The sequence below is a fragment of the Bos mutus genome, chromosome 25 (assembly GCF_027580195.1).
Source record: "Bos mutus isolate GX-2022 chromosome 25, NWIPB_WYAK_1.1, whole genome shotgun sequence".
Lineage (NCBI taxonomy): Eukaryota > Metazoa > Chordata > Mammalia > Artiodactyla > Bovidae > Bos > Bos mutus.
In genome coordinates this window covers 21,791,510-21,819,123 of record NC_091641.1, presented here as the reverse complement: position 1 = coordinate 21,819,123, position 27,614 = coordinate 21,791,510, and the positions used below count along the sequence as shown (strand labels likewise).

General features: G+C 44.4%; 1 protein-coding gene across 1 annotated transcript in view; it reads left to right on the top strand.

The window, feature by feature from the left end:
* Positions 1–27,614, top strand: part of OTOA (otoancorin) — a 79,795-nt gene that overhangs the window by 37,054 nt on the left and 15,127 nt on the right. Inside the window, exons 14-24 of the mRNA XM_070362211.1 lie at positions 411–578; positions 1,327–1,467; positions 4,632–4,690; positions 4,867–4,984; positions 8,215–8,288; positions 10,976–11,111; positions 12,073–12,263; positions 14,008–14,101; positions 20,724–20,853; positions 24,498–24,685; positions 26,515–26,670. Coding sequence (XP_070218312.1) covers positions 411–578; positions 1,327–1,467; positions 4,632–4,690; positions 4,867–4,984; positions 8,215–8,288; positions 10,976–11,111; positions 12,073–12,263; positions 14,008–14,101; positions 20,724–20,853; positions 24,498–24,685; positions 26,515–26,670 — 1,455 coding nt within the window. The remainder of the gene's footprint in view (positions 1–410; positions 579–1,326; positions 1,468–4,631; positions 4,691–4,866; positions 4,985–8,214; positions 8,289–10,975; positions 11,112–12,072; positions 12,264–14,007; positions 14,102–20,723; positions 20,854–24,497; positions 24,686–26,514; positions 26,671–27,614) is intronic.

Below are 27,614 nucleotides of genomic sequence, written 5' to 3'. Positions count from 1 at the left end.
CTGGTCAAAGGTGGCATATGGGTCACTGTGCTGTGCTTAGTCGCTCAGTCATGTCCAACTCTTCATGACCCCATGGACTGCAGCCCACCAGGCTCCTCTGTCCATGGGGTTTCTCCAGGCAAGAATACTGGAGTGGGCTGCCTTGCCCTCCTCCACTGCTTTTTATTAATTCTGCTGTGGCCTCGGATGGCATAGTGATTACCCCAGCGGCACGGTTACCTATGTGTTGTGTTTTGATACTTAAGTCTCTTTCCTGATAGAAGGAGGAGGGTCTGGGAGGGCAGCTTGTGTCTTGCTCACAATGGTGCCCCAGTGCCCCTCCCGACACCCAGCCTGCAGTGGGGCCTGGTACACGCCCTTGAGGTGCAGCCCCGAGGCTGGTCCTCACCCTCCCTTGCCGGCGCCCCCAGGTGCTGTCCTTCTACAACATCAGTCAGATGGGCGTGCTGCTGGCTGGGGTCGGCACGCAGGCCTTCCACGCCATGGACCGCAGGGACCTTATGCAGCTCCTAAGAAGCGCCACCTCCCTGCACGTGTCCGACTTGTCACCTGCCCAGCAGCACGCTGTCCTGAGCAAGGTGAGAGGAAGATGTCTGGTCCGCAGCCCCTGGGGCTCTCAGGCGTGTGGTTTTGGGACTTTGTGAGGGGGCTCTGTCTTTGGGTGGGGTTGTTCTAAGCCTGGAGAATGCCTTCTTCTGATGCCCACCTCCCCTCCTTTCCAGAAAGTGCCTCTGGGTTGAACCTGATTCTCCCCAGACCCTGGTGCTGTCCCCAGCCAGCTGAATCCGAAACACTTTTCTTCAGTTGGATTTCTTGCTGTCATAATGTTTTAGGGGTTTGGTTTTCAAATGTGGAAATGAATCCTGAATTCCCCTAGTGCTTCAGAAAGGCCCCCCTTTCCTGTTCCAAAGCCATGTCCACATTTCTCGCTCTCACTTGCAGTGGGTCTTCTGGGCATCATATCCTGTTGGACCTGCCATGTCTAATTGCACAGTCTGCTAAGAAAGAAACTCAAAGGGTTGGGCCTAAAATACCAATACCTTGCAGATAGCTGTAGCTCTTGTGGTTAAAGGGTGTGGGTTTTGGAATACGACAGAATTGGGCTTGAATCTCACATTATCAACTTTCAGCCAATTACTCATTAAGCTTTGGTTTTCTTACCTGTAAAATGGGGATAAGGACTGTCTCCACCTCATTGGGTTGCTGAGCAGATCTGGTGGGACTTATTGCCCGTGAAGCACCCAACTGATGCAGCCCCTGGCCCTCACCCAACACTCAGTCCATTCTCTGCAAAGTTGTTATTATGTTTCTTCTCACTTTTGACAGGTGATCGAAGCAGGAGATACTGCCTCTGGCATTGTCAAAATACAGGGCGCTTTCTTTAAGGAAGTGTCTCTCTTTGATTTATGGAGGGAACCTGGATTCAACTCCACAGTCCTGAAGGAAAAGGAGATCCGGAGGAGTCAGGTACGACTGCAACGCCCAGAGGTGGTGCCTGGACTTCTGATTGTCTTGTGGGAAAGGTCTGTTCTAAGGTTAATTTGGTACTTGGTAAAACAAACTTATTTCTGTGTGATTAAACTCATGAACTTGGGCATACTCCGGGAGATGGTGGTAAGGGACAGGGAAGCCCGGTGTGCTGTGGTCATGGGCTTGGGAAGAGTCAGACATGACTTGGTGACTGAACAACAGCAACAAACTCAGGAGGCAGAATAGTGTTCAGTTCAGTCGCTCAGTAGTGTCCAACTCTTTGCAACCCCATGAATTGCAGCACGCCAGGCCTCCCTGTCCATCACCAACTCCCGAAGTTCACCCAGACTCACGTCCATCGAGTCAGTGATGCCATCCAGCCATCTCATCCTCTGTCGTCCCCTTTTCCTCCTGCCCCCAATCCCTCCCAGCATCAGAGTCTTTTCCAATGAGTCAACTCTTCGCATGAGGTGGCCAAAGTACTGGAGTTTCAGCTTTAGCATCATTCCTTCCAAAGAAATCCCAGGGATCTCCTTCAGAATGGACTGGTTGGATTTCCTTGCAGTCCAAGGGACTCTCAAGAGTCTTCTCCAACACCTCAGTTCAAAAGCATCAATTCTTCAGCGCTCAGCCTTCTTCACAGTCCAACTCTCACATCTATACATGACCACAGGAAAAACTATAGCCTTGACTAGATGGACTTTTGTTGGCAAAGTAATGTCTCTGCTTTTGAATATGCTATTTAAGTTGGTCATAACTTTCCTTCCAAGGAATAAGCGTTTTTTAATTTCATGGCTGCAGTCACCATCTGCAGTGATTTTGAAGCCCAAAAAAATAAAGTCTGACACTGTTTCCACTGTTTCCGCATCTATTTCCCATGAAGTGGTGGGACCGGATGCCATGATCTTTGTTTTCTGAATGTTGAGCTTTAAGCCAACTTTTTCACTCTCCTCTTTCACTTTCATCAAGAGGCTTTTTAGTTCCTCTTCACTTTCTGCCATAAGGGTGGTGTCATCTGCATATCTGAGCTTATTGATATTTCTCCCGGCAATCTTGATTCCAGCTTGTGTTTCTTCCAGTCCAGCGTTTCTCATGATGTACTCTGCATATAAGTTAAATAAGCAGGATAACAATATACAGCCTTGACGTACTCCTTTTCCTATTTGGAACCAGTCTGTTGTTCCATGTCCAGTTCTAAATGTTGCTTCCTAATCTGCATACAGATTTCTCAAGAGGCAGATCAGGTGGTCTGGTATTCCCATCTCTTTCAGAATTTTCCAGTTTATTGTGATCCACACAGTCAAAGGCTTTGGCATAGTCAATAAAGCAGAAATAGATGTTTTTCTGGAACTCTCTTGCTTTTTCGATGATCCAGCGGATGTTGGCAATTTGATCTCTGGTTCCTCTGCCTTTTCTAAAACCAGCTTGAACATCTGGAAGTTCACGGTTCACATATTGCTGAAGCCTGGCTTGGAGAATTTTGAGCATTACTTTACTAGCATGTGAGATGAGTGCAATTGTGTGGTAGCTTGAGCATTCTTTGGCATTGCCTTTCTTTGGGATTGATGCTGAGTTTTCCAAAATTGCTGGCATATTGAGTGCAGCACTTTCACAGCATCGTCTTTCAGGATTTGAAAGAGCTCAACTGGAATTCCGTCACCTCCACTAGCTTTGTTCGTAGTGATGCTTTCTAAGGCCCACTTGACTTCATATTCCAGGATGTCTGGCTCTAGGTCAGTGATCACACCATCGTGATTATCTGGGTCGTGAAGATCTTTTTTGTGTTAAGTTAGATGAAACCCAAGTGTGAATTCCCGGGCTACTGTTGATTAACTTTGGGGTCACTGCTTCTCCTCCCATGGCCTCAGTTTTCTCATCTGCAAAATGGGGCTCATTTCTCATGAGACTCTGCTGGGCATGCACTTCACATGAGAGTGGTTACTACTGGGGCTGCCTGGGGAGCATTGTGCTGTGGAGGCCCTTGAACGTCCTCTCACTTGCATTCATTCATTCGTTCATAGTGTTTATGGAGCCCCTGGCCACTTCTCTGCCCTCTCAGGTGCCAGGTGCTGTTCATGGTCCTGGGGACATGGAAGTGAAGGGAGCTTCCTTCCTAATAAGGGAGACAGTACAGAAGATCAGTAGTTAAATGTATGCACTGATACTTGTTGCCTCTTCTTCTTTTTTTTTTTTTGGTCCCTCTTCAAGGCTTGTGGGATGTAAGTTCCCCAACCAGGGATTGAACCTGAGTCTTTGGCAATGACAGCGTGGCATCCTAACCACTGGTACTCCAGGGAATAAATGTGTGCCCTGTTAGATGATAGATGCTGATGAGTGCTAAGGAGACAGTAAGCCAGGGGAGGAGGCAGGGGTTCTAGGGGGTGGGGAGTGAGCTGTTTAGACAGGCGACTTGCTGAGCGCAGAGAGGTTGAAGGGGCCACGAACTCTTACCTACAGCATGTAGGATCTAGTTCCCTGATCAGGGATTGAACCCAGGCACCCTGCACTGGGAGCGTGGAGTCTTGACCCCTGGACCACTAGGGAAGACCCAGGAGATTCTTCATCTATGGAACTTTCTAGCCCATCCTGGTCTAGTCATCGTCAGTTTTACTTCCTGGAATGGTGTGTGTTCGGGAACCAGCAGGTGGGCATGAAATAGGGGCTGCAGGGGGTCCTCAACCGGGCGGCGGCTTCTCTGAGCACAGGAAGTAAACCTCCCACCTCGCTGCCTTGACTTGGCTCCTCGTTCACCTCCTGGACCACCTGGGGTGTGAGAGCACGGGCTCTGCAATCACAGGACACCAGCTCAAATCCCAGCTCAGCAGCTTAGAGACTGTGTGAAAGTGAAAGTGAAAGTGACGCTTAGTCGTGTCTGACTTTTTGGAATGCTGCTTCCAGGCTCGTCCATTCATGGGATTTTCCAGGCGAGAATACTGGAGTGGGTTGCCATTTCCTTCTCCAGGGGGTCTTCCTGACCCAGGGATGGAACTCGGGCCTCCCGCATTGCAGGCAGACTCTGAGCCACCAGGGAATTCCCGCAAGTGTGTGGTTCTAGGTAAATAACAAAGCTTCCATTTTCCCATCTGTGAAATGGGAGCATAGGACTCAGGACGATGGCCCATGAGTGCTCCATCAATGTGGCAATCATTCTTTTCCCTCAGGCCTTGTTCCTGTTTGAGCTTCTGTCAAAGACGACCAGGAGACCTGAGGAGCTCCTGAGGTGAGCCTGGGGCTGACGAGCCCTCTGCAGTCTCCTTCTCCAGGAGCCTTATTCCCCCGGAGGGAGAGTCGGATGTCCTGCCTGCAGTGGGTGTCGGATCAGATCTGCCTGCTCTTGCTCCTTCTTTCCTCCTCCCTGCTGCCCCTTTCTCCTGGGCCCCTTGTCTCATTTTCTAGTGCAGGGCAGCTGCTCAAAGGTGTGACGTGCCCCCACATTGACGCTATGAGCGCCGACTCCTTTCTGGCTCATTTCCAGTATTTCGAGAACAACTTCTCTCTGCTTTCACCATATCAGGTACCATCAAAGCCCTTCCCTGCTTCTCCTTCTCTCTCCCTACCCCGGTCACCGGGTGGATTAACTGTGGTGTCTTAAGATACTCGTGCCAGGATTACTGATGCAGGTGATGATATGGGGCCAAGTATTGAGCCAGCTTTTCTCTAATTTCTGTTTTAAAAGCTCCACATACCCATGCCTCTGCAGCCAGAGTCTCAGCAGACGGGCTATTCTATACCCAGGTGTGAACCTCAGATTTCAGTTGGCAAGTAGACCATTTTTGCACATTTACAACTACGCTCTCCTGGGAGTGCTAGTCACACCCTCATCTACCTTTCTATTCTTGCCAGGGGTAGCCTGGCATGGGAACAGTCCTCTGGGAGAATTTAATTTTTCATTTAGAACTTCACTTTCCAAACAGTTAAGGAGACTCTTTAACTCTTTGGGGAGACCAGAAGCAGTGCCTGATTTTCACTATATCTAAGTAAGTGAAAACAGGCCTGGGGAGCAGCGTTTGGACTTGGAGTGTAAGCAGTGAGCTGTATAGTGTCTGAGAGGGTGAGCACTGTGCATTTCAGATCTGAATGAAATGTTTCCAAGCAATAACATTTTCTTTTTTTTCCCCCGCTTCCATATATTTTTATTTTTTATTATTTTAAAAAATCTTTTATTTTTTTGTTTTTCTTTCTTAAATAATGGAAGTATGATAACACATTTCCAAGGAGACTTGAAAAATACTGAACAAAGTCACACACAGTTCCACTATATATTACAATTATTTTTTTAAGTAGATAATTTCAGATTGGAGTTTCTATATCAAACTCTCGAATATTAATAGAATGAACAGGCAGAAAGTTTATAGTAGACCTGAAAAAGCATTATGAACCAATTCAACATAATTAAGATTTATACAATTTTCACACAACAGCAGGATATAGATTCTATTCAAGTTCTTGTAGACTATAAACCAGGAGTCACTGGAACATATCCAGGGCCATAAAACAAGGTGCAAACATTTCCTGGTCTAAAGGCATTGAAGCCATACAGGGTCTGTTCTCTTATCACTGTGGAATTGTGTTAGAGATCAATATTAGAAGATATTTGAAAATAATCCACATATTTTCAAGTGCAATGTAACATTTACTGAGAAAGCTCTTTGACTTAGCCATTGAAAACCTCAATAAAGTTAAAAGACTGAAAAAACAAAGAGGGTGATTGCAGAGAAGAAAGCATTTAAATGAGAAAATTAATATCAAGGATACTTAAAAAACACCCATGTATTTGGAAGTTAAATGTCCCACTTTTAAATGATGGGTGTATCTAAGCAGCCATAACAAGGAAAATTTGAAAATATTTGCAACAGAACAAAAATGAAAAGAGAATTTTCTCCCCAAGAGCCAGGAAGGGTAAAGCCAACTATATAATCCTTTGAAATCATTAGAATAATGTGCAAAATTTTAATGAAGCCTGTCATTCCCTCGGATTGTTTATTCTGTCAGTGGTTCTCAAAGCCGAGCTTGCATCAGCACTGCCTGGAAGGCTTGTTTGCTGTGCAGCACGTTTCAGTTTTGCTGGATGAGCGAGTTGTGATGTGCTGTTCCACACAGCGGAGAAGGCAGGGGCACCCCACTCCAGTACTCTTGCCTGGAAAATCCCATGGGCGGAGGAGCCTGGTGGGCTGCAGTCCATGGGGTCGCTAAGAGTCGGACACAACTGAGTGACTTCACTTTCACTTTTCACTTTCATGCATTGAAGAAGGGAATGGCAACCCACTCCAGTGTTCTTGCCTGGCGAATCCCAGGGACAGGGGAGCCTGGTGGGCTGCCGTCTATGGGGTCGCACAGAGTCGGACACGACTGAAGCGACTTAGCAGCAGCAGTTAGCAGTACCGCACAGCACCTGCAGTTCACAATATGGTATCTGCACTTCACAATTTGCTAAGAGGGTTGCTCTCAAGTTATGTGCTCTTTCTAAAGAACCAAAGCAAAGGGACAGAAGGACACTTTGGGAGATGCTGGGCACGCCTATTACCCCGACTGTGGTGATGCCTGCCATCACGGATGTTTGCCTGTGCTCGTCTCATCAAAGAGTATGCATTAAATATGTGTAATTCTCTGCATATCGATTATACCTCAGCAATACTTGAAAAATACAGAGCCCCACTTGCAGAGTTTCCCTGGGGCTCCAGGTACGAAGGTATCAGGTACGAAGCCTGATACCTTTCATTTTGACAGTTCCCTGGTAAGAACCACTGAAATCTACAAAAAGCCTTACCCAGGTAGGGCGGGAAGCAGGTAGTTTCTTTAACCTGGACCTTGGCGTGGCTGTCTCCTTCCACTTATCCAACTGATGCAATGGATAGAGTTCAGGCCCGCTTTGAGGAAGACCTGCACCTTCAAATAGGAAGAGATGTCTCCATAAACCTCCTTACCTGACTCTGCCCAGTTCTAAGAACCTTCAGATACCAGTAATTAGAAAATTTGCCTTTATTGTTTATCTTTTTGCTGAAAACACATAATTCTTATAAAACAAAACAATAGAGAGAAAGTAAAATTTCTCCTAGAGCATAGTTTCCAACAAGGGACAATTTGGACATATCTGGAAACACCTTTTTTCATCACACCTGGGGGAGATGTTACTGGCATCTAGGAGGTAGACGCCAGGGATGCTACTTAACCATCCCATGATCCTGAGGACAGTTCCTGCAACATGGATTTATCCTGCCTCAAATGTCAGTCATGCGGCTTCAGAGGTATAACTACAGAGGAAGTTTGCTATTGACTTGGAGAATTTTTGGTATATCTAAAACATATCTACATGTAATTTAAAAAACACAAATAAGCTCACGCCATACGCAACGTTCTGTTTAAATGTATATGATACACGCACACATAAATCTACCATATGGAAACAAAATAGTTGCGTAGTATTCCACCATATGACTATACCATAATTTACTTAGTCAGTCCCCTAGTGATGTATCTTAAGGTCACGTCTTGTTTATAGTTATAAAAGAAACTGTGGTGAGCATTCTCAGACTTAAATTTTTGTGGGCATCTTGTTCTTGCCCCAGTTTCCTCATCCATAAACTTGGTGTAATAGTGTTACCTACATCTTAGGCTGTTAAAGTGAATGTATAAGTTAATAAGTGAATGCATTCAAAGCACTTAGAACAGTGTCTGACCCACAGAAAGCACAATCTGTGTTTGGTCTTATTGGACTCAATTCCTAGAACTGCTTTCATCTTTCAGGTTAACTGTTTGGCGTGGAAATACTGGGAGGTTTCCAGGTCCTCTATGCCACCCTTCCTCTTGGCTGCACTTCCGTAAGTGAACATCAAGTCCCCCTTTTTGGCAGTATGATCGGTGGGTGTCCCCAAAGCCAAAGTGATTCTCTTTCCCTGGATGTTGGTGACGAACTGGAGGCAAGTAGGGAGTGCCTTCGACTGTTAAATCCTTGAGATCCAGCAGATAAATTCTGAGCCCCACGTTGATGTTTCAGGCAGACTCTCTTGCTTTTTCTTGTTATTTAAAAACCAAAGCCAAGGCAACCTGAGCTTGAATGAGTGAATGCCAGTGAAGCAGGTCACATCTGAGCTGGCCTCACAGCTGGGTCTGGGCAGGGGAATCAGGACTAATGTGAACAGTCGGATTTCTAAGATGAGTGGGTGTTCAGGTCTGGGGGGCAGCCCTGCTTTTTAAATATGGTCTGGACACAGTTTCTCTCTTTTTCTATTTATTTCCCTCTTCCTTCTCTTGCTGCCATTGTCTTCACTAAATTAAAAATATTTGTTGAGTACTTACTACATACTAAGTTCTAAGAGGTAAGTTAATTTTCCCCTTATAAAAGCCTACATTCTCATGGAGGAAAAACAGACAAGTGTTAAGCTAACTATAATATCAAGTTGATATTTAATTGAAAGTAACAGAACCTTAACTCAAACTGGCTTAGGCAATAAAAGGTAATTTTGTGCTCAGGAAAATCCAGGTGTGGACTTCAGGCATAGCTGGATCCAGGGGCTCAAATGAGAAGGCCAGAGAGGTCAGGGAGGGCTTGTGTGACACTCTGGGATGTTTTGTATTCTGGGCACAGGTTTATGTTTCAGAGAGATCATCATCACAGTCCATAGAGAGGATGGAGTGCAGGGAGCCTGGCTGGAAGGAGAGAGACAGTGGAGGCTTATTTCTATAAACTTGACCTTGGCATGGTTGTTATTCCACATATGGCATGGATGTGTTATTCCACATATCCATGTCTCAGCTCAAACAGTACTCCCTTCAGAGGGGTTCCCCTAGCTGTCCCCAGATCATCCTCCATGATAGAGCCATTTAATTTTCTTCCTTCCATTCATTACTAGCTGAAATAATCTGTTTTATTAATTGGTTTCTGTGTTTCTTCCCCCTAGAGAATCCTGAGGGTAGGGACCTGCTGCACATGTCTTATTCATGTTGGTAGCTGGTGCCCAGCACAGTGCTTGGCAGCATGCATGCATGCTAAGTTACTTCAGTTGTGTCCAACTCTGCTAACCTATGGACTGTAGCCCACTAGGCTCCTCTGTCCATGAGATTCCCCAGGCAAGAAGACTGGAGTGAGTTGCAGTGCCCTCCTCCAGGGGATCTTCCTGATCCAGGGATTGAACCCATGTCTCTTTACATCTTCTGTGTTGGCAAGCAGGCTCTTTACCACTACTGCCACCTGGGAAGTCCTGGCATGCCGCAGATGCTCTATTTATTTGCTGAATGAATGAAAGTGAAGTGTGAAAGTGAAAGTGTTAGTCGAACAGTCATGTCCGACGCTTTGTGACCCCATGAACTGTAGCCTGCCAGGCTCCTCTGTCCATGGAATTATCCAGGCAAGAATACTGCAGTGGGTTGCCATTCCCTTCTCCAGGGTATTTTCCCAACCCAGGGATCGAATCTGTGTATCTCGCGTTGCAAGCAGATTCTTTACTGTCTGAGCCAACAGGGAAGCCCTCTGATTGAATGAATGAAAAAATAAATAAGACAGTGACATTAGGAATGGAGAGACAAGAACAGATTTGAGTATTACTGAGGAGCCAGCAAAGAAAGATTTAGGGATAAAGAGATGAAGGAGTCTTGGATGGCAGAGAGAAGGCAGAACATGTTTGAAAGGAGGAGGTTGAATTTGGTATTGGAATAGTGAGGTGGCAGTGATGCCACATGGGTCTTTCTCAACCTTTATTTCATTATTGCCTCCCAAAGGAGAAAAATTTAATTTCTCCATAATGAGAGAAATTATAAGGAATAAAATTGTATTGGGTAGGGTTGAGCTTTGGCAGGTCACAAATCACTGTTATAACGAATATTTCCCAGCCTCATTCCCTCCCTCTCCCTGAACCAGTTTCTCCCCATTGGGGGAAATATTGCTCCTCTTGAGAATATAAGGTCAAGAGCTTGGAGGAGAGTTCTAAACTCAAACAGTACTCCCTTCAGAGGGGCTTCCCTGGGTGGTCCCCACATCATCCTTCATTATAGAGCCATTTAATTTTCTTCCTTCCATCCATTACTAGCTGAAATAATCTGTGTTATTAACTGGTCTCTTTGCCCTAGAGAATCCTGGGGTTGACAGAATTGGGAGTCATTTCTCTCCCCACTCTCTCCTCATCTTTTTCCCTCCACTTTCTATTTCATTTTTGCCTCCTCTTTGTCTCTTTCTTCTTCTGGTTTTTCATTTTCTTTCTTCGTATCCCCCCTCAACCAGTCCAGCAGGCAGCTTTTGTCTATGGAGAACCTGTTCTCATATCCTGCTGTTGGGTCAGGGAAGAGGAGCATGATGGGAAACTTGTTTCCACCTGTGAGAGAAGAGCATTATGGGAAGTTTTTTTTCCTGCCAGTAAAAAAGAAAAATGATGGGTGGGAGGCTTGCTCTCTGCTCAAAGGAGCCAGGACATCACTGGGGAGAACCAATACTTAAGGATCAGCTCTGTGATAAGCTCTTGGGCAAAGAGAGCAGCCCCTGTTTTCCTTCCCTCATTCTCCCATCTCTCTCCAGGGCTCGCTACCTGGCTTCCATCCCAGCTTCTCAGTGTGTGCCCTTCCTGATCAGCCTGGGGAAGAGTCAGTTGGACTCCTTGGTTTTGGATTCCCACAAAAAAAATTCCATCCTCAAGAAAGTGCAGCAGTGCCTGGTAAGGAAACTCTTCCTGGGTGACACTTTGACTCATGTCCCTTCCCCTCTGGGGCCTGTGGGCATCCTGGGGAGTCCTCAGAGGAGCTGGCTGGGTTCTCAGGTCTGATGTGAGGGCCAGAAGTCTGATTTGTGGGTCTCAAAGCTGGCTTTGAAACCACTGGGTGGGACACTCTTGGCCTCTGGTTCTGGGGACTTCCATTCTGGGGCCTGAATGAGGGGAGGCCGCCCTGGAGGACTGGAAAGAGCACAGTACACAGAGTCTGGGCTCTGGACAAGTCTCTGCCAGTGATTGGTTTTGTGGCTTTGGGCAGGTCACTTCCCATCCTTGAACCTCAGTCTCCTCATCTGTAAAATGGGTACAGTAGCACTTTGTTCATAGAGCTCTCGAGGACGTGAAATAGGTAATATATTGTTTAATGCAAAGGCTCAAAGGGCCAAGCTGGCAGTTTATTTATCTTGAAAAAGTGTATGATATTAGTACTTGTACAGTTAGTTACTTTGAAGATGAAGAGAGTAAGACCTGGAAACACTTAAAACAGTGCCGAGCACATAGTAAGCACTGAATAAATGTTAGCTATTTTTGGCATTTTGAGAAAGAGCTTTGGAGGCTTTCAAGGGCCTACAAACTTGAAAGTACTGTTACTGCTGTACTCTCATCATGATGGGTACTGAACAATGGGGTGTCCCCAGAGCAGTAACAGTGACAGTGACCACAGCCTCAGTGAATGAGTGCTCCCGATGGACAAGTCTTCTGCCCACACCCACCCCGCACTCCGTGTGGTCGCCCAGACTTCTGAGGCCTACTCCCTTGGAGTGAAATTAGGCCTTGTGTAAGTCCACAGTAGGGTAGGTGGTTCAGATCCTGAAACCTTGGTGAGGTTTGGGGTCAGGAAGTGTTTTATGGGATCACGATCTGGAACCCACTGGGCCTTTCCACCAGCTCCACTTGTCAATTTCAGAGCCACACCATTGCTGACGAGTACACCGTGGACATCCTGGGGAACTTGCTCTGTCACCTGCCAGCAGCCGTCATCCGCCGTGGGTTGTCCCCCAGAGCCTGGGCCACCGCCCTGCGTGGCCTCAGAGACTGCCTGGACCTCAGCCCCCAGCAGAAGGCGGCGCTGAGGCTGAGGCTCCTGGAACAGCATGGGTGAGGAGGGCCCCAGGCTCGGCTCCGGGGCTGGGGTGGGGCTGCTGGCAGAGGGGCCCCCGGCCCTGGCTCTTCCGCCTCAAAGCGGAGTCTCTAACTTGTGATGAGGTTAGATCCTGGGATTTATTCTGGAAACTCGACCTTTCTTCTTTTGGACTCAGATTCCCTGTAAAGTGAGAATGATAGCTTCTCTGCAGGCCTCACATGGTTGTCACCAATACATCTTGGCTTATGGAAAGGGAAGGAGTCTCAAAAAAGATGGCACTTTATGGGACTTCTCTGGTGGCCTAGTACCATGCTTTGAAGGCAGGGGGAGTGGGTTCAATCTCTGGTTGGGGAACTAAGATCCCACCTGCTGTGAGATGCAGCCAAAAAATAAACTTTGAAAAAAAAGATGGCACGTTACAAATGCAAGGAGGTGTTATTATTATTGTTGTTAAAACAACAACAATAATAATAATGCAAATAACTGAGGCACTGTCAGCTCTGGGTGAGAGAGAACTCCCTGGGGGAAAACAGAGCTGTCCTTTCCCATGCAGAATTTTCTGAAGTTAGGTCAGATTTGAGTAGGGCTTAGACATCAGTTAATGGTTAGACAACAAATGTCTTTGGAGTAGTTACTATGGCCCAGACACTTAATATTATATAGAGTTTAAGAGCCGGGACTTGGAGCCTGAGTCCTTGGGTTAAATTTTTCTATCACCTACAGCCTGTGTGATCTGGGAAAAGCTACTCAGTCTTTTTGCATTTTATTTTTGCATCTGCAGGATGGGGGCAGCGAGAGTCCCCACAGGGCTGTTGTGACAATTAGCTGAGTTAATGCATGCAAAGGACTTACAACGGTGCCCCACACGTAGAACTGAGTATTTGACAACTGCTTTATCACAAGGAATGAGGATTCAGCTGTTATTATTACATGTGTTATTACCTGTTGTCATGGAACTTATAGTCTAATGGGATACTATTGTTAATGAAAGAGATAAAGGGAGTTTTTTTGGCCAGGGATGGTTTGCCTTGGTCTTAGCAGAAGGCTTATCACTGCTAATTAGGCAGATCTCCTTTAGAGATATCACCAGACATCCTTTAGAGATAGTGTGGGGTATGTCCCTGTAGACATTTGTGTCTCCATAAGAACAACAGTGGATCCTGGGTCAGGGCCAGGATCCTGGCAAGTTTTTATTCTGCCAAGTTTGAGAGGAAATTTTATCTTGCTATAGGACGAGACTTATAATGGTAATTATAAAAGGAACAAATATAGCATTACTTTTCTGTTGAGGAAAGGGAGGAAGGAAACACTCTGATGCAAATGAAAGAAATTCAGGAGCTCAATTCACAATAAAAAAATGGGAGTTGATCGAGTTTAGAAGTGAATGTGACTTCAGGCATGGCTGGATCCAGGGGCTCGAATGATGTCATCAGGAAAATGTTCCTCCCACCTCTCAGCTCTGTGTTCTTGGGTGTGGCCTTTATTTTCTCCATTTGGTGATAGTATTCACCTGCAATATCCTTTTTATTGCTAGAGATACCAGAAGAAAGAGAGCTTCTCTCATAGTTCCATCAAAAGTCCCAGGATGATTCTCACTGGTCAGCCTACATCACATGTCTGTTTTCTTGGTTAGGGATGTGGACCACATGATTGACAGCTTCTCCGGGTATATAGATAACCTTTTCCTAACAGAAAAAGATGCTGCGGGACAAGGGCAACAGCACGATCTTTCCATTTACTGCTTATTCTCTCTCCTAGACTCCCCCAGAACTGGACAGCTGAGACAGCGAAGGATTTGGAATCCTTTCTAGTGCTTTTCTCAGGAGATGAATTAAGCTCTGTTGCCACAAAGGTACCACAATGTTCTATCTTAGAGAAGGCTGAAGGAGTTTGAAGAAGAGAAAAATGTGGTTAGTTATAGTCCCTTGGGTTTGCTGTCAGTTCATCTTTCTGGAAAGCTCCTCCCTGCCTCAAAGAGCTCAGATGTTTCCAGCTCCACTTCAGGGTGCCCAGGGTTCAGGGAAAGGCAGTGAGGCAGCAGCTAAAGGAACTCTGAGCCTTTCACGTGGCTTCTAGGCAGATGTGTGTGACTTGGGAGCTGTCATTTGGCTGCCACTCTGCTATCCTTGTGCTTCCCACATGCATGCCTATTGGAGGGCTTACACGCATCAGCACCATATGTACACAACATGTGTGTCCAGCGTGTGCAGTCACATGGGCAAACATATTCGATCCCAAACCAAATCTTAATTGAGCATTGCGTTTGGGTGTAACATTATCCTTGCAGCAACTCCCCAAGAGTTCGACAAGGCCAGGAGGCATGCCAAATTGTCACGTACTAGTCATCTCCTGCGTGTAACAAAGCTGCACACTCTCAGTGGCATGCAACAGAAAACATTTATTTTTTTGCTGACTGCTCTGTGGGTCTGGGGCTACGAGTCTGCCTCTGGGGCTAGGCTCCCTGGAACCTGTTTTTCTTGCTGTGGAAATTTGAAACTCTACAAAAGGGAGGGCAAAGTGCAGTTCTCTTTAAAGCCTGGGCTGGGAAACTACTAACCATCACATTTCAGTAGCCAAAGTAAGTTATATGATCAAGCCCACCTTAGTGGGGCAGGAAATTTCCTCCATGCAGGTGGAGGGTGGGGTAGGAGGGGATGTGCTGAACAAGAGTTAGATAGACTGCAAAGCACCTCCACACACTTTCATTCTCCGTACGCACACACGTAAGATGTACGTTGTCATACTCGCTCAGGGTACCCGAATACCTCGCGTGTCACCCAGATTCACATAAGAACAGCAACATCCGGTGTCCAGTCACGGTAAAATCTTCTCTTGGGGTGTCCAAACCCAGAGTCATAAGCAGCAGATGCATGTGTCTTATAAGCTTATCTAGTTTTTTTAAAAATCAATTTTTAAAATTGATTTAAAATTGATACAAAAAAAAGTTTTGTATCAACATAGTTAAAAATCTCAGAAACACAATGTGTGATTTAAAAAAGTTTCAAAAAATACATACAGTAGGATACTAAGTAAATAAATACTAGTTAGATTAATTTTAAGCACATTCAAAACAATTCCATATGTAAGAGAAGTTTAAAAGTGCATGAGAATGGTTAACTATCAAATACTGAATTTGCAGTGAGAGTTACTTCTGGGGAAGGAGGGAGGCCTAGGATGAGCCATCGGTTATATTTGTGATGTTTTAGTTTTTCATCTGGGTTGTGGGCATGTGGATGTTTTGTGGTATTATTCTTTTTTGTTTTTCTTCTGTCACTCAGTCGTGTCTGACTCTTTGTGACCCCATGAACTGCAGCGCGCCAGGCTTCCCTGTCCTTTACTGTCTCCCTGAGTTTGCTCAAACTCATGCCCATTGAGTTGATGATGCCATCCGACCATCTCATCCTCTATCGTCCGCTTCTCCTCCTGCCTTCAGTCTTTCCCCACATCAGGGTCTTTTCCAGTGAGTTGGCTCTTCACATCAGATGACCAAGGTATTGGAGCATCAGCTTCAGCATCAGTCCTTCCAGTGAATATTCAGGGTTGATTTCCTTTAGGATTGACTGGTTTGATCTCCTTGCTGTCCAAAGGACTCGTGAGTCTTTTCCAACACCATAGTTCAAAAGCATCAGTTTTTTGATGCTTGGCCTTCTTAATGGTCCAACTCTCCCATCTATACATGACTACTGAAAACACCATAGTTTTGACTAGATGGACCTTTGTTGGCAAAGTAATGTCTGTGCTTTTGAATATGCTGTCTAGGTTTGTCATAGCTTTTCTTCCAAGCAGCAAGTGTCTTTTAATTTCATGGCTGCAGTCACTGTCTGCAGTGATTTTGAAGCCCAAGAAAATAAAGTCTGTCACTGTTTCTATTTTTTTCCCCATGTATTTGCCATGAAGTGATGGGACTGGATGTCATGATCTTCAGTTTTTGAATGTTGAGTTTTAAGCCAGCTTTTTCACTCTCTTTCACCTTCATCAAGATACTCTTTAGTTTCTCTTTGCTTTCTGCTATTAGGGTGGTGTAATCTGCATATCTGAGGTTGTTGATATTTCTTTCAGCAGTCTTATTCTACTTTTAGTTTTAATGACTGAAGTGTTAATAGAACAAGAAATACATACTTGGGTTAGAAAAATCCCCAATACATCAAAGGCTACAGAATGTGAAGTTTCTGGCTCTGTGTTTCTGGGTCCCCAGCCTCTCTCATCAATGGTAGTTGCTCTTCCTAGATTTTTCTGCATCCTTTATGAAAAATCCTCCTCCTCCCTTTAAAAATACAAAATGGAAAATACTCTGCTGTGTAATCTTCTCTTAAAAGTTAACTGTTTATCTTAGAGCAGCCGCTCGTCACCTTAACTCCATATGGGAAGCTGCTGCTGCGTCACTTCAGTCGTGTCCGACTCTGTGTGACCCCAGAGACGGCAGCCCACCAGGCTCCCCCGTCCCTGGGATTCTTCAGGCAAGAACACTGGAGTGGGTTGCCATTTCCTTCTCCAATATGGGAAGCACCAGGGAACTAAAATGGACAGATACATGGCCCGACCCTAGACCAATGGTCTCGAATCTCTAGGGTGGGGCCTGAGTGTGAATTTCCCAGGTGCTTCTAACCTACAACCTGGACTGGGAACTACTGGCTTAGACTGTAACTCTGATTCTGAAAATTAGAATAGAAGGAGGAACTACATATAACCTGGTGACTTTTGGGACACACGCAACTGCAGGGGAGAGTTTGATGAATTCTCTGGACTCTTGGACAGATTTACCAATAATATCCCGAGTCTTGAAAAAGTGTATCAGCTCTGGATAAGACATGGCACCTTTCTTAGGGCAACTAGAAGCCCCTTCATTGCTAGTCTTTACCTCGAACTCAGAGATAACTCTTTTCTCCTCCTTTTATACATGTATATTTTAATGAAAATTGAAAAACAGTACAACACCAAAAGAGACAGGCATGCATACATTTTTATAGATGTTTTCAGGTGGTAATGATACACTGTCTAATAGTCCCATAGAGAAATAAGTACGCATAATTCCTACATCTTGGCTAGCATTAGGTATTATCACTTTATTTCTTACAATCTGATGGGTGAAAGCTATATATACGAACATGTATTGGATTAGCACTGAGGTTGGATATCATTTTATATGACTCTTTGTAGAGACTAGGTTAGTTGGGCTAAGAATTAAATTTATATGAGAAGCTGCTACAAGCACACCTCAGAGATATTGTGGGTTGGGTTACTGACCACCACAATAAAGTGAGTATTGCAATACATTGAGTCACATGAATTTTTTTATTTTTTGGTTTCCAAGTGCATAGGAAAGTTATGTTTAATGATGCTAAAGCTGAAACTCCAGTATTTTGGCCACCTCATGCGAAGAATTGATTCATTGGAAAAGACCCTGATGCTGGGAGGGATTGGGGGCAGGAGGAGAAGGGGACGACAGGGGATGAGATGGCTGGATGGCATCACTGACTCGATGGATGTGAGTCTGAGTGAACTCCGGGAGTTGGTGATGGACAGGGAGGCCTGGTGTGCTGCGATTCATGGGATCACAAAGAGTCAGACAGGACTGAGCGACTGATCTGATCTGATCTGATAGTCTATTAGTGTGCAATAGTATTATGCCTAAAAAACAATGTAAATACATTAAATAAAAAGTACTTTGTTGCTAAAAATGCTAACTATCATCTAAGCCTTCAGTGAGTTGTTAATGTTTTGCAGATAGAGACTCTTGTTTCAGTCACATCTTTAGGCTTCACTTCTATTTCTAGTTCTCTTGCTATTTTCACCACATCTTCAGTTACTTCCTCCACTGATGTCTTGAATGCCTCAAAGTCATCCACAAGGGTTGGAATCAACTTCTTCCAAATCCCTGTTAGTATTGATATTTTGACCACTTTGCTTGAATCACAAGTGTTTAATGGCATCTAGAATAACCATCCTTTCCAGGAGGTGTTTAATTTATTTTCCCCAGATCCATCAGAGGAGTTATTATCTGTGGCAATCATAGTCTTAGGAAATGTATTTTTAAATAATAAGGCTTTTAAAATAATAATAATTTAATTGAATAATAAAACATTTAAATAATAAGCCAAAAGTATTCCTTGATCTATGGGCTACAGAGTGGATGTTTTGTTAAGTATGAAAACAACATCAATCTCATTGCACATCTCCATCAGAACTCTTGAGTGCATTGTCAATGAACAGTAATATTTTGAAAGGAATCTCTTTTTCTGGGTAGTGGGTCTCAACAGTGGGCTTGAAATATTTAGTAAACCATACTGCACTCAGATGTGCTGTCATCTAGGCTTTATTGTCCCATTTATAGAGTGCAGAGAGAGTATATTTAGCATAATGCTTAAGGACCCTAGGATTTTTGAAATGGTAAATGAGAACTGGCTTCAACTTAAAGTCACCAGCTGAATTAGCCGCTAAAGAGAGAATCAGCTGGTCCTTTCAAGCTTTGAAGTCAGGCATTGACTTCTCTTCTCTAGCTATGTGCATCCTAGATGGTATCTTTCTCCAATATAAGGCTGTTTAGTGTAGCCATCTTTTTAATTAGCTTAGCTAGATCTTCTGGATAACTTAATGTAGCTTCTACATCAGCACTTGCTGCTTCATCTTGAAATTTTATGTTATAGATGAGACAGTCGTTTCCTAGGCAGGTTGATAAGAAGTCTAGGGGACCCCAAGGAGAGAGGGGTCTGGAATTCTCAAGGAGGAAGAAAGGACAAACTTTTTTTTTCCTTCTACATTCCTTAGGATTATATAACAATAATGTATCCTGCTTGAGGACAGTCTCTGGAAAAAACCTTCTGGCTAATCCTGTTATCTTAAAATGTAAATTATGGGAGTAGGTCTAGTGAGGTCTTTACAACCTCCAGATATTCTTTTGATTCACTGTAATAACTAATTATGAGTTTGAGTGAACTCCAGGAGTTGGTGATGGACAGGGAGGCCTGGCATGCTGCAATTCATGGGGTTGCAAAGAGTTGGACATGACTGAGCGACTGAACTGAACTGAACTGAACTGAATAACTAATTAGAGAGTCTATAACTCCATTGCTAACACTAGCAAGGGGGTACTCTTTCTGTCCCCTTCTGATCCCTATGTCAGAAGCTTTCTGTATCTCCTTTATACTTTAATAAAACTTTATTGCACAAAAGCTCTGAGTGATCAAGCCTCGTCTCTGGCCCCGGATTGAATTCTTCTCCTCCGGAGGCCAAAAATCCTGGCGTTTTTGCATGGGTCAGCAACAACCTTTCATAGAGAAGACTTCTTTTCTTAAACCTCATGGACCAACTTCTGCTAGCTTCAATCTTTGCCCTGCAACTTCCTCACCTCTCTCAGCCTCTCAGTTCTTCATAGAATTGAAGGTTGGACTTTGCTCTGGATTAGGCTTTGGCTTAAAAGAATGTTGTGGTTGGTTTGATCTTCTATCCGGACCACTGAAGGGCTTTCCAGGTGGCGCTAGTGGTAAAGAACCCACCTTCTACTGCAGGAGACATAAGAGAAGCAGGTTTGATCCCTGGGTCAGGAGGATTCCCGGAAGGATGGCATGGTGACGCACTCCAGCATTCCTGCCTAGAGAATCTCCATGGACAGAGGAGCCTGGCAGGCTATAGTCCATGGGGTTGCAAAGAGTCGGACACGACTGAAGTGACTTCATGCACACACCAGACCACTAAAACTTTCCACATCATCAATAAGACTGTTGTGGTTTCTTATCATCTGTGTGTTCACTAAGTAGGACTTTTTATTTGCTCAAGAACTTTTCATTTGCATGCACGATTTCATTTAACTGTTTGGTGCAAGAGGCCTAGCTTTCAGCCTGTCTCAGCTTTTGACATGCTTTCCTCACTAAGCTTAATCATTTCTAGGTTTTAAAGTGAGACTTATGACTCTTCTGTTCACTCTGACACTTAAAGGCCATCGTCAGGTTACTAATTGACCGGATTTCAATATTGTTGTGTCTCAGAGAATAGGAAGGTGTGAGGAGAGGGAGAGAGATGGGAACAGCTCATTGGTAGAGCAGTCAGAACACACACTACATTTATCAGTCAAGGTCACTGTCTGATAAGGGTGTGGTTTGTGGTGCCCCAATTATAATAGTAACATCAAGGGTCATGGATCACAGATCACCATAACAAATATAGTAATGATGAAAAGGTGCGAAATATTGTGAAAATTACCAAAATGTGACACAGAGACTTGAAATGAACAAATGCTGTTGGCAAAATGGTGGTGATTGATTTGCTCATCACAGAGTTACCACAAACCTTCAACATGTAAAAATGCAGTACTGCAATGCAATAAAAAGTACAATGAAACGATGCATGCCTGTATAAAGAAAAAACAAAGCAATGGAGGCAACGCAGCAGTGTTCCACTTTACACTCTGATTTAAGTCTCTGTTTAATGTGCTTTAATTATTATTCATTCCTCGTCCGTCATCTTTTCTGCCCACATAGTTTCCTGACATCCTTCAACAAACAGCTTCCAAGATGGCCGGGACTTTGCCCCCTAAAGAATTCCTCCAGGCTGTGTTTGAATCTGTTCGGAACAGCAGTGCAGAGAAGCCCAGCTCTGACCCCAGTCCTGGTGAGTGTTTCTGGAGTATCTGAGTCTGTGTCTGGCAGCGGTGTTTTGGCTGAGTTCCTGGCATCAGGCAGACTCCTTGTCCCAGGGACTGGATGTAGTGTTTGCAAAACAATGAGTAGCAAAAATCCACAGGGCAAAAATTACATCTTTGTAAAGTGATTTGAAATCATATCGTGTTCTCATCAGTTAGGCCAGTAGGTTTAATGGGTGAACATGTGCAACAAACATTTCAGAACAATTGATTTAAGGGCCAAAATGTCTGTGTGACTGTGAATTGCTGTACTGGGGACCAGGCTGACTGGATTTGAACCCTGGGGCTGCTACTTGTGAGCTGTGTGACTTTGGGTGAACTCCCCAACCTCTCTGTGCCTCATGTTTCATCCTCTGTAAAATGAGGGTAATGAAAGCCCCTACCTCACTAGATTATTGTGAAGACTGGTGGGTTTAAACCTATGAAAGTGAAAGTTGCTCAGTCGTGTCTGACTCTTTGCAGCCCCATGGACTATACAGTCCATGGAATTCTCCAGGCCAGAATACTGGAGTGGGTATCCATTCCCTTCTGTAGGGGATCTTCCCAACCCAGGGGTCAAACCCAGATCTCCCGCATTGCAGGTGGATTCTTTACCAGCTGAGCTACCAGGGAAGGCCCTTAAACATCCTATAAACCTATCAACATGTCCACAAGAGTGCCTGGCATGTAGGAAATGCTCAGTAAGTATTAGATATTAATATGTGTTATTGTACACCTATTAAGCTTAGACTTGTGCCCAGCAGGAGGAGACAAAGTTAACCAGACCAAAGAATAATTGTAATAATGATAGTTGACAATCCATGCTGACTTTTTGTTTTTTGCAACAAATAATTTTTGAGCACCGACTACGTGAACAAAATAGAAATCCCTGCCGTCATAGAGCTTATTTTCAAATGGTGGCAGGGGCAAGATGGGGTGGGGTCGCCAGACAATAAATTGCAGATGTAAGTGAAATACGAAGTGTGTTGTGTGATAAGTATCAAGAAGGAAAATTTGTTTCTTCTCTATGTCTATCTATGTCTGTATTCCTGCTTGCAAATAGGTTCTTCTGTACCATTTTTCTAGATCCCACACATGTGTGTTAACACATGATATTTGTTTTTCTCTTTTTCACTCTATATGACAGTCTCTGGGTCCATCTGTGTCTCTGCAAATGGCTCAATGTCATTCCCTTTTTATGGCTAATATTCCATTGTATATATGTGCCACATCTTCTTTATCCATTCCTCTGTTGATGGACATTTAGGTTGCTTCCAAGGGGAAAGAGGGGCTAGGAAGAATTGGGAGATTGGGCTTGACATATATACACTACTATGTGTAAAATAGGTAACTAATAAGAACCTACTGTGTAGCTCAGGGAACTCTGCTTGGTGCTCTAGGGTGACCTGAGTGGGAAAGAAATCAAAAAAAGAGGGGAGATAAATATATGTAGCAGATATATATCTCGGATTCATTTTGCTGTATAGCAGAAACCAACACAGCATTGTAAGGTAACTATCCTCCAATGAAATTTTTTTAAGACGAAGGAAATTAAAGCAAGAACAGGAGTCAGAGAGTGTGGGGTGCAGGGTTGTAATCTGAAAGGAGATTGGTTAAGGAAGGTTTCACTAAGGTGACACTTGAGGAAAGACTCAAGGGAGTTGGGAGCGGGGCCAGTGGACATGTGAAGTTAGCGTCTGCAGACAGGAGTGGACAGGACTGGGGGAGGAAGGAGACATGAAGGGCGGTGTGGCTGGAGTGGAGCCTTGTCTCCCTGTAGAGGAGATCTTAAGGTGAGGGTTTCATGGGGCAGCAAGCACGGCAGCATCACGGTCGGATTGATGCTCACCTTGGGTCCTCACCTCTGTCCTATGGGGTGGGTGGCATGGTTCCTCCCACTTTCTTAACAAAGGAAATGAAGTTTCAAGAGACTCAGAGATTCGGCCAAAGTCTCAGAGCTAGTAAATGGCAGCTCTTGGAACTGAACCCAAAGCAGCTGAAGATCACCACTAGCCCCCACGGCCCTCACGGCCCAACAGTCCAGTTGTCACAAGCTCCTCCTGTGTCCGTGGCTATGAGAAAGTAAGACTTTTCTCACCCGGGGAGGAGGCCCTTACCTCCAGTGCTTAGTTGGCATTTTCTTTGGTTGGTTCTGGGTATTAATTGCTGCTGTGATTATAGTAACTAATGGATTAGCAGAACTGCTACTTGGTTTCACTTCGGTAAATTTTGTGTGTGTGTGTTGATTCATTCAACAAATATTTGCTGAATACCTACTATGTGCCAGGCCCTATTCTAAGCCCTGGAAACATAGCAGTGATAAGCACAAATCCCTGCTGTACTTTAAAACCATTCTTTTCTCCTCAATTCCGTACTTTTACTGGATCCTGCTTTCATTGGAAAGTGGGGCCAAGGGGGTCTGGGAGAGACAGGTCTTTTATCTTCTACAAGTGGGCTGTGATAAAGATGTTTGAGCACCAGACGTGTACCTTTGACCTGGTGCAGTTTTCCCTCTTGATTGACGTCCAATGAATTTCCATCGAAGATGCAGTGAGAGGGATGTGGCCACAGGGCTCAAGAAATGTCCAGCCCTGGGTGGTGCTGGTAAGTCTGTGAGCATCAGGGGTTGTCAGCTACTAAGATGGGAAATCCAGGACTCTTCTTAAGACAAGGGGCCTGGTTTTCTCTTAGGCTATGCACATCTGGGGCAGCTAAGGCAGTATCTCATTTGTGTATTGGTGAGTAAATGGTTTGACTAGGTAAGGTTAAGCTTATTCAAAGACTGACACGGATGGGTTTCTCCTGTTGCCAAGGAAAATGTAACAGACCCATTTCTTGTCTGTCCTGGGATGGGAAGGCCACAGCCTCTACCAAGACTTTTATGGCAGGTGGGTCATCTTCCCTTTCCACACTTAGACAGGAGCACATCTTCCTCATAATTCTGGAAGCCCTAACTCTAATTCTGGATTGCAAACTCATATGCATGGGGTGGCTATGACAGGTAGTATAAGTAACAAAAAGGGCTAACATGTATTGAGTGCTTACTGTATACTTGGCTTTACATGTAATGATATGTTTAGTCCTCGCAAAAATTCTATAAGGTATTCAAAATTTTAATCCTCATTTTGTAGACTAGGAGTACGAGGCACAGAGGGGTTAAGTAGCTTTGGATTTGAATCTAAAGCCAGAACTGTTCACCAGAGTGAATAGCTCCTACTGCCCAGTCAGAGGGATGCAAAGCTTCTACTGTGTGCGTGGGGCTTTGTACAGAGTTAGCAAGACACGGCAGAAGTTTAATTCAAACTGGTCCCTGGTGCCTGAGCTCAGCTTCTACCCTACACCGCTTCTCTTGGGTAAATCTACTTGGAGAAGAACATTACTCACTTCAATAAAGAAGCAGACTCAGGGAATTCCCTGGCAGTCCAGTGGTTGGGACTCTGCGCTTTCATTGCAGGGGGCCTGGGTTCGATCCCTAGTCGGGGAATGAAGATCCCACAGGCCTCACAGCCAGAAATAAATAAATGAAAATAAAGTTACTGAAACCAGTGATCATGGGGGGCGGGGGAGGAGGAAAGACTCACATTTCCTGAAATTCCCTTTCGTCTGTTCCTTCTCCATGTCACCCATTCCTCAGGTTGCCATGGCATCATGGCTCCCTCTTCCGATGACATCATCAAGCTGGCCGAAGCCAATGCCTGCTGGGCCCCCGAGGACCTGCTCTGCCTGGAGGAGGACACGTTCCTCAGGAGCGTGGAGCTGCTGGGGGCCGTCAGGAGCTTCAGCCTGGCTCAGCTGAGGAAGCTGAAGGAGAAGGCAGTACAGGTGAAGCCCGAGTCAGGGAGGAAGCCCTCACAGAGGGAAACCCAGCCCAGGGTCCCAGCCCTGCTGTGCACAGACCCATCTCATGGAGTTTGCACTTGGGTCATCTTGTTGGAATCCCACTGCATCCGCTCCGAGCCAAAGCTGTGATCTATGAGCCTGAGAGGGTTCCAGCTCCTCCCTCTCAGGGCTCTGTTAAGGATGGGATGAGATGTCTTGGCATCTAGAGGATGCTCCATAAATCAAATTTTGGGGATACCCTGGTGCCTCTGACTGAGGTGGTTTCCAGGAATCAAGCCTTTTCTTTCTCCACTTGGAGAACCCCACTGCTTCTTGCAGGAGGTTTTCTCAGAATCTGTTGCAAAGTCACCTGAGAACAGAGCAGAAAGGAATAAAAAGAGAACTGGAAGTAATTTGCCATCTTTATAAAGATCCCCTTGAGTGGCTTGTTTCAGCTGTTAAGATCATCGTGGACTATGTAGTTATGGTTGTGGGGTTAAGATATTAAATTCCTTAAAATGATAAGTCTGTTTTTCATATGAGTAATCCAAGTTTATTGTAGGCAAGTCAGAAAATAATAAATAAGAAAATCAGTCAATCTTTTACCTGGAGATAACCGGGTAGCTCAAACGGTAAAGAATCCACCTGCAAAGCGGGAGACCTGGGTTCGATGCCTGGGTTGGGAAGATTCCCTGGAGTAGGGCATGGCAACCCACTCCAGTATCCTTGCCTGGAGAATCTCTGTGGACAGAGGAGCCTGGCAGGCTCCAGTCCACGGGGTTGTAAAGAGTCAGACACGACTGAGAGACTACTGCTTTCACTTTCAAGCACTATTAATATTTTGGTATGTTTACCCGAAGCTTCCCAGACTTCTGTGTATGCATGTAAAATATATTTATATATTTCATACATGTATTTCATATATCTAACATATATATGTTACAAAAAATAGGATCATACTTCAATAGCTTCCTCTCCACACGAACAGTGTACAGCACATATTATTATATATCAGAAATATAAATCTATATCAGCCTCTTAAAGAGCTATGTAATATCCTACTTTATGGTTGGTCTTTATTTATTTAACTAGTTGATAGACTTTTAGACTTTATTTTTTTAATGCCTCCATGTATATATTTATACATATTTCTTTGGGCACTTGTCTTATTATTTACTTAGGCTAAATTCTCAGAGGTGGAATTTCTGAATCAAAGAGTATAAATGTTTTAAAAGCTTTTGATGCATGTAGCCAAATTTCCCTCTAAAAAGCATGTACCAATTTACATTCTTAACATCAACAAATGAGGGCATCCTTTATCCCATATCTTTCCGATACCATAAGTGATCATTCTTTTTACTCTTTGTCAATTCGATCAGCCTACTTACTATTCTTTGATTGTTGTTAACGTACATTTCTTTAATATGACTGAGACAACTTTTCTCATATGTTTGTTTCTTTTCTTGTGAATTTCCTATTCATGTTTTTGTCTGTTTAAAAAAAATAGTCATTATTTTCTTATTGATTTGTTTGAGAACTTTATATATTAAAGAAATTTGCCCCATGTCAGTTTCAAATACAGTCAGTAAAAGTGAAAGTGAAAGTTGCTCAGTCATGTCCGACTCTTTGCGACCCCATGGACCGTACAGGTCATGGAATTTTCCAGGCTAGAATACTAGAGTCGGTAGCCTTTTCCTTCTCCAGGGGATCTTCCCCACGTGGGCATTGAACTGGGGTCTCCTGCATTGCAGGTGGATTCTTTACCAACTGAGCTATGAGGGAAACCACAGTCAGTAGGGGTCAGTCTAATCTGCCTTTTTTTTCACCTGAAGGTTTGGGACATACCTTCTTCCTGGAGAGAGTACCATATTGTTTCCCTGGGGCGCATTGCTCTGGCTCTTAATGAGAGTGAGCTGGAGCAGCTGGATCTCAGCTCCATTGATACTGTGGCTTCCCTCAGCCAGCAGACAGAGTGGACCCCAGGGCAGGTAAGTAGACATGCTGGATCTCTTAAGTATTCTATTTCAGTCTTAATAGTGTGTATATTTTCCTTTACAATCTAGAGCATACTTACAGTAGTCATTATAGCAACTTTAAAAGTCTTTGCTGCTGGGGCTTCCCTGGTGGTCCAGTGGTTAAGACTTCACTTTCAATGCATGAAATGTGGATTCAATCCTTGGCCAGGGAGCTAAGATCCTGTATGCCTAACAGCAAAAAAAAAAAACAAAAAACAAAACACACAAAACATGAAACAGAAACAATATTGTAACAAATTCAATAAAGACTTAAAAAATAACTGTAAAAAAATAAAAGTCTTTGCTGCTAATTTCATTATCATTGTCATTTCTATTTATTTATTTTTGGCTGCACTGGATCTTCACTGCTGCTGTGGGCTTTCTCTAGTTGTGGTGAGTGGGACTACTCGTTCCCGTGGCTTCTCTTGTTGCGGAACATGGGCTCCAAGCTCTTGGACTTAAGTAGTCGTGCTGCACGGGCTTAGTTGCTTCTCGGCATATGGGGATCTTGCCAAACCAGGGCTCAAACCCGTGTCCCCTGCACTGGCAGGTAGATTCTTAACCGTTGGACAACCAGGGAAGTTTATCATTGTCTTTTTGTTAGCTAATTTTCCCCCTAATTATGGTCATATTTTCTTATTTGTAAGTCTAAAAATTTTAATGGGCTAATGGGCATTGTGAATTTTACATCTTTGAGCACTCAGTTCAGTTGTTCTCCTTTGAAGAGTACTAGGCTTTGTTCTGGCACACACTTCAATTACTTTTAGATCAGTTTGATGATTTTGAGGCTTCCCTTTGAGCATTATAAGGGTGAATCTAGAGTGAGCTTCCAGCCCAGCGTTTCTCATGATGTACTCTGCATAGAAGTTAAATAAGCAGGGTGACAATATACAGCCTTGATGTACTCCTTTTCCTAT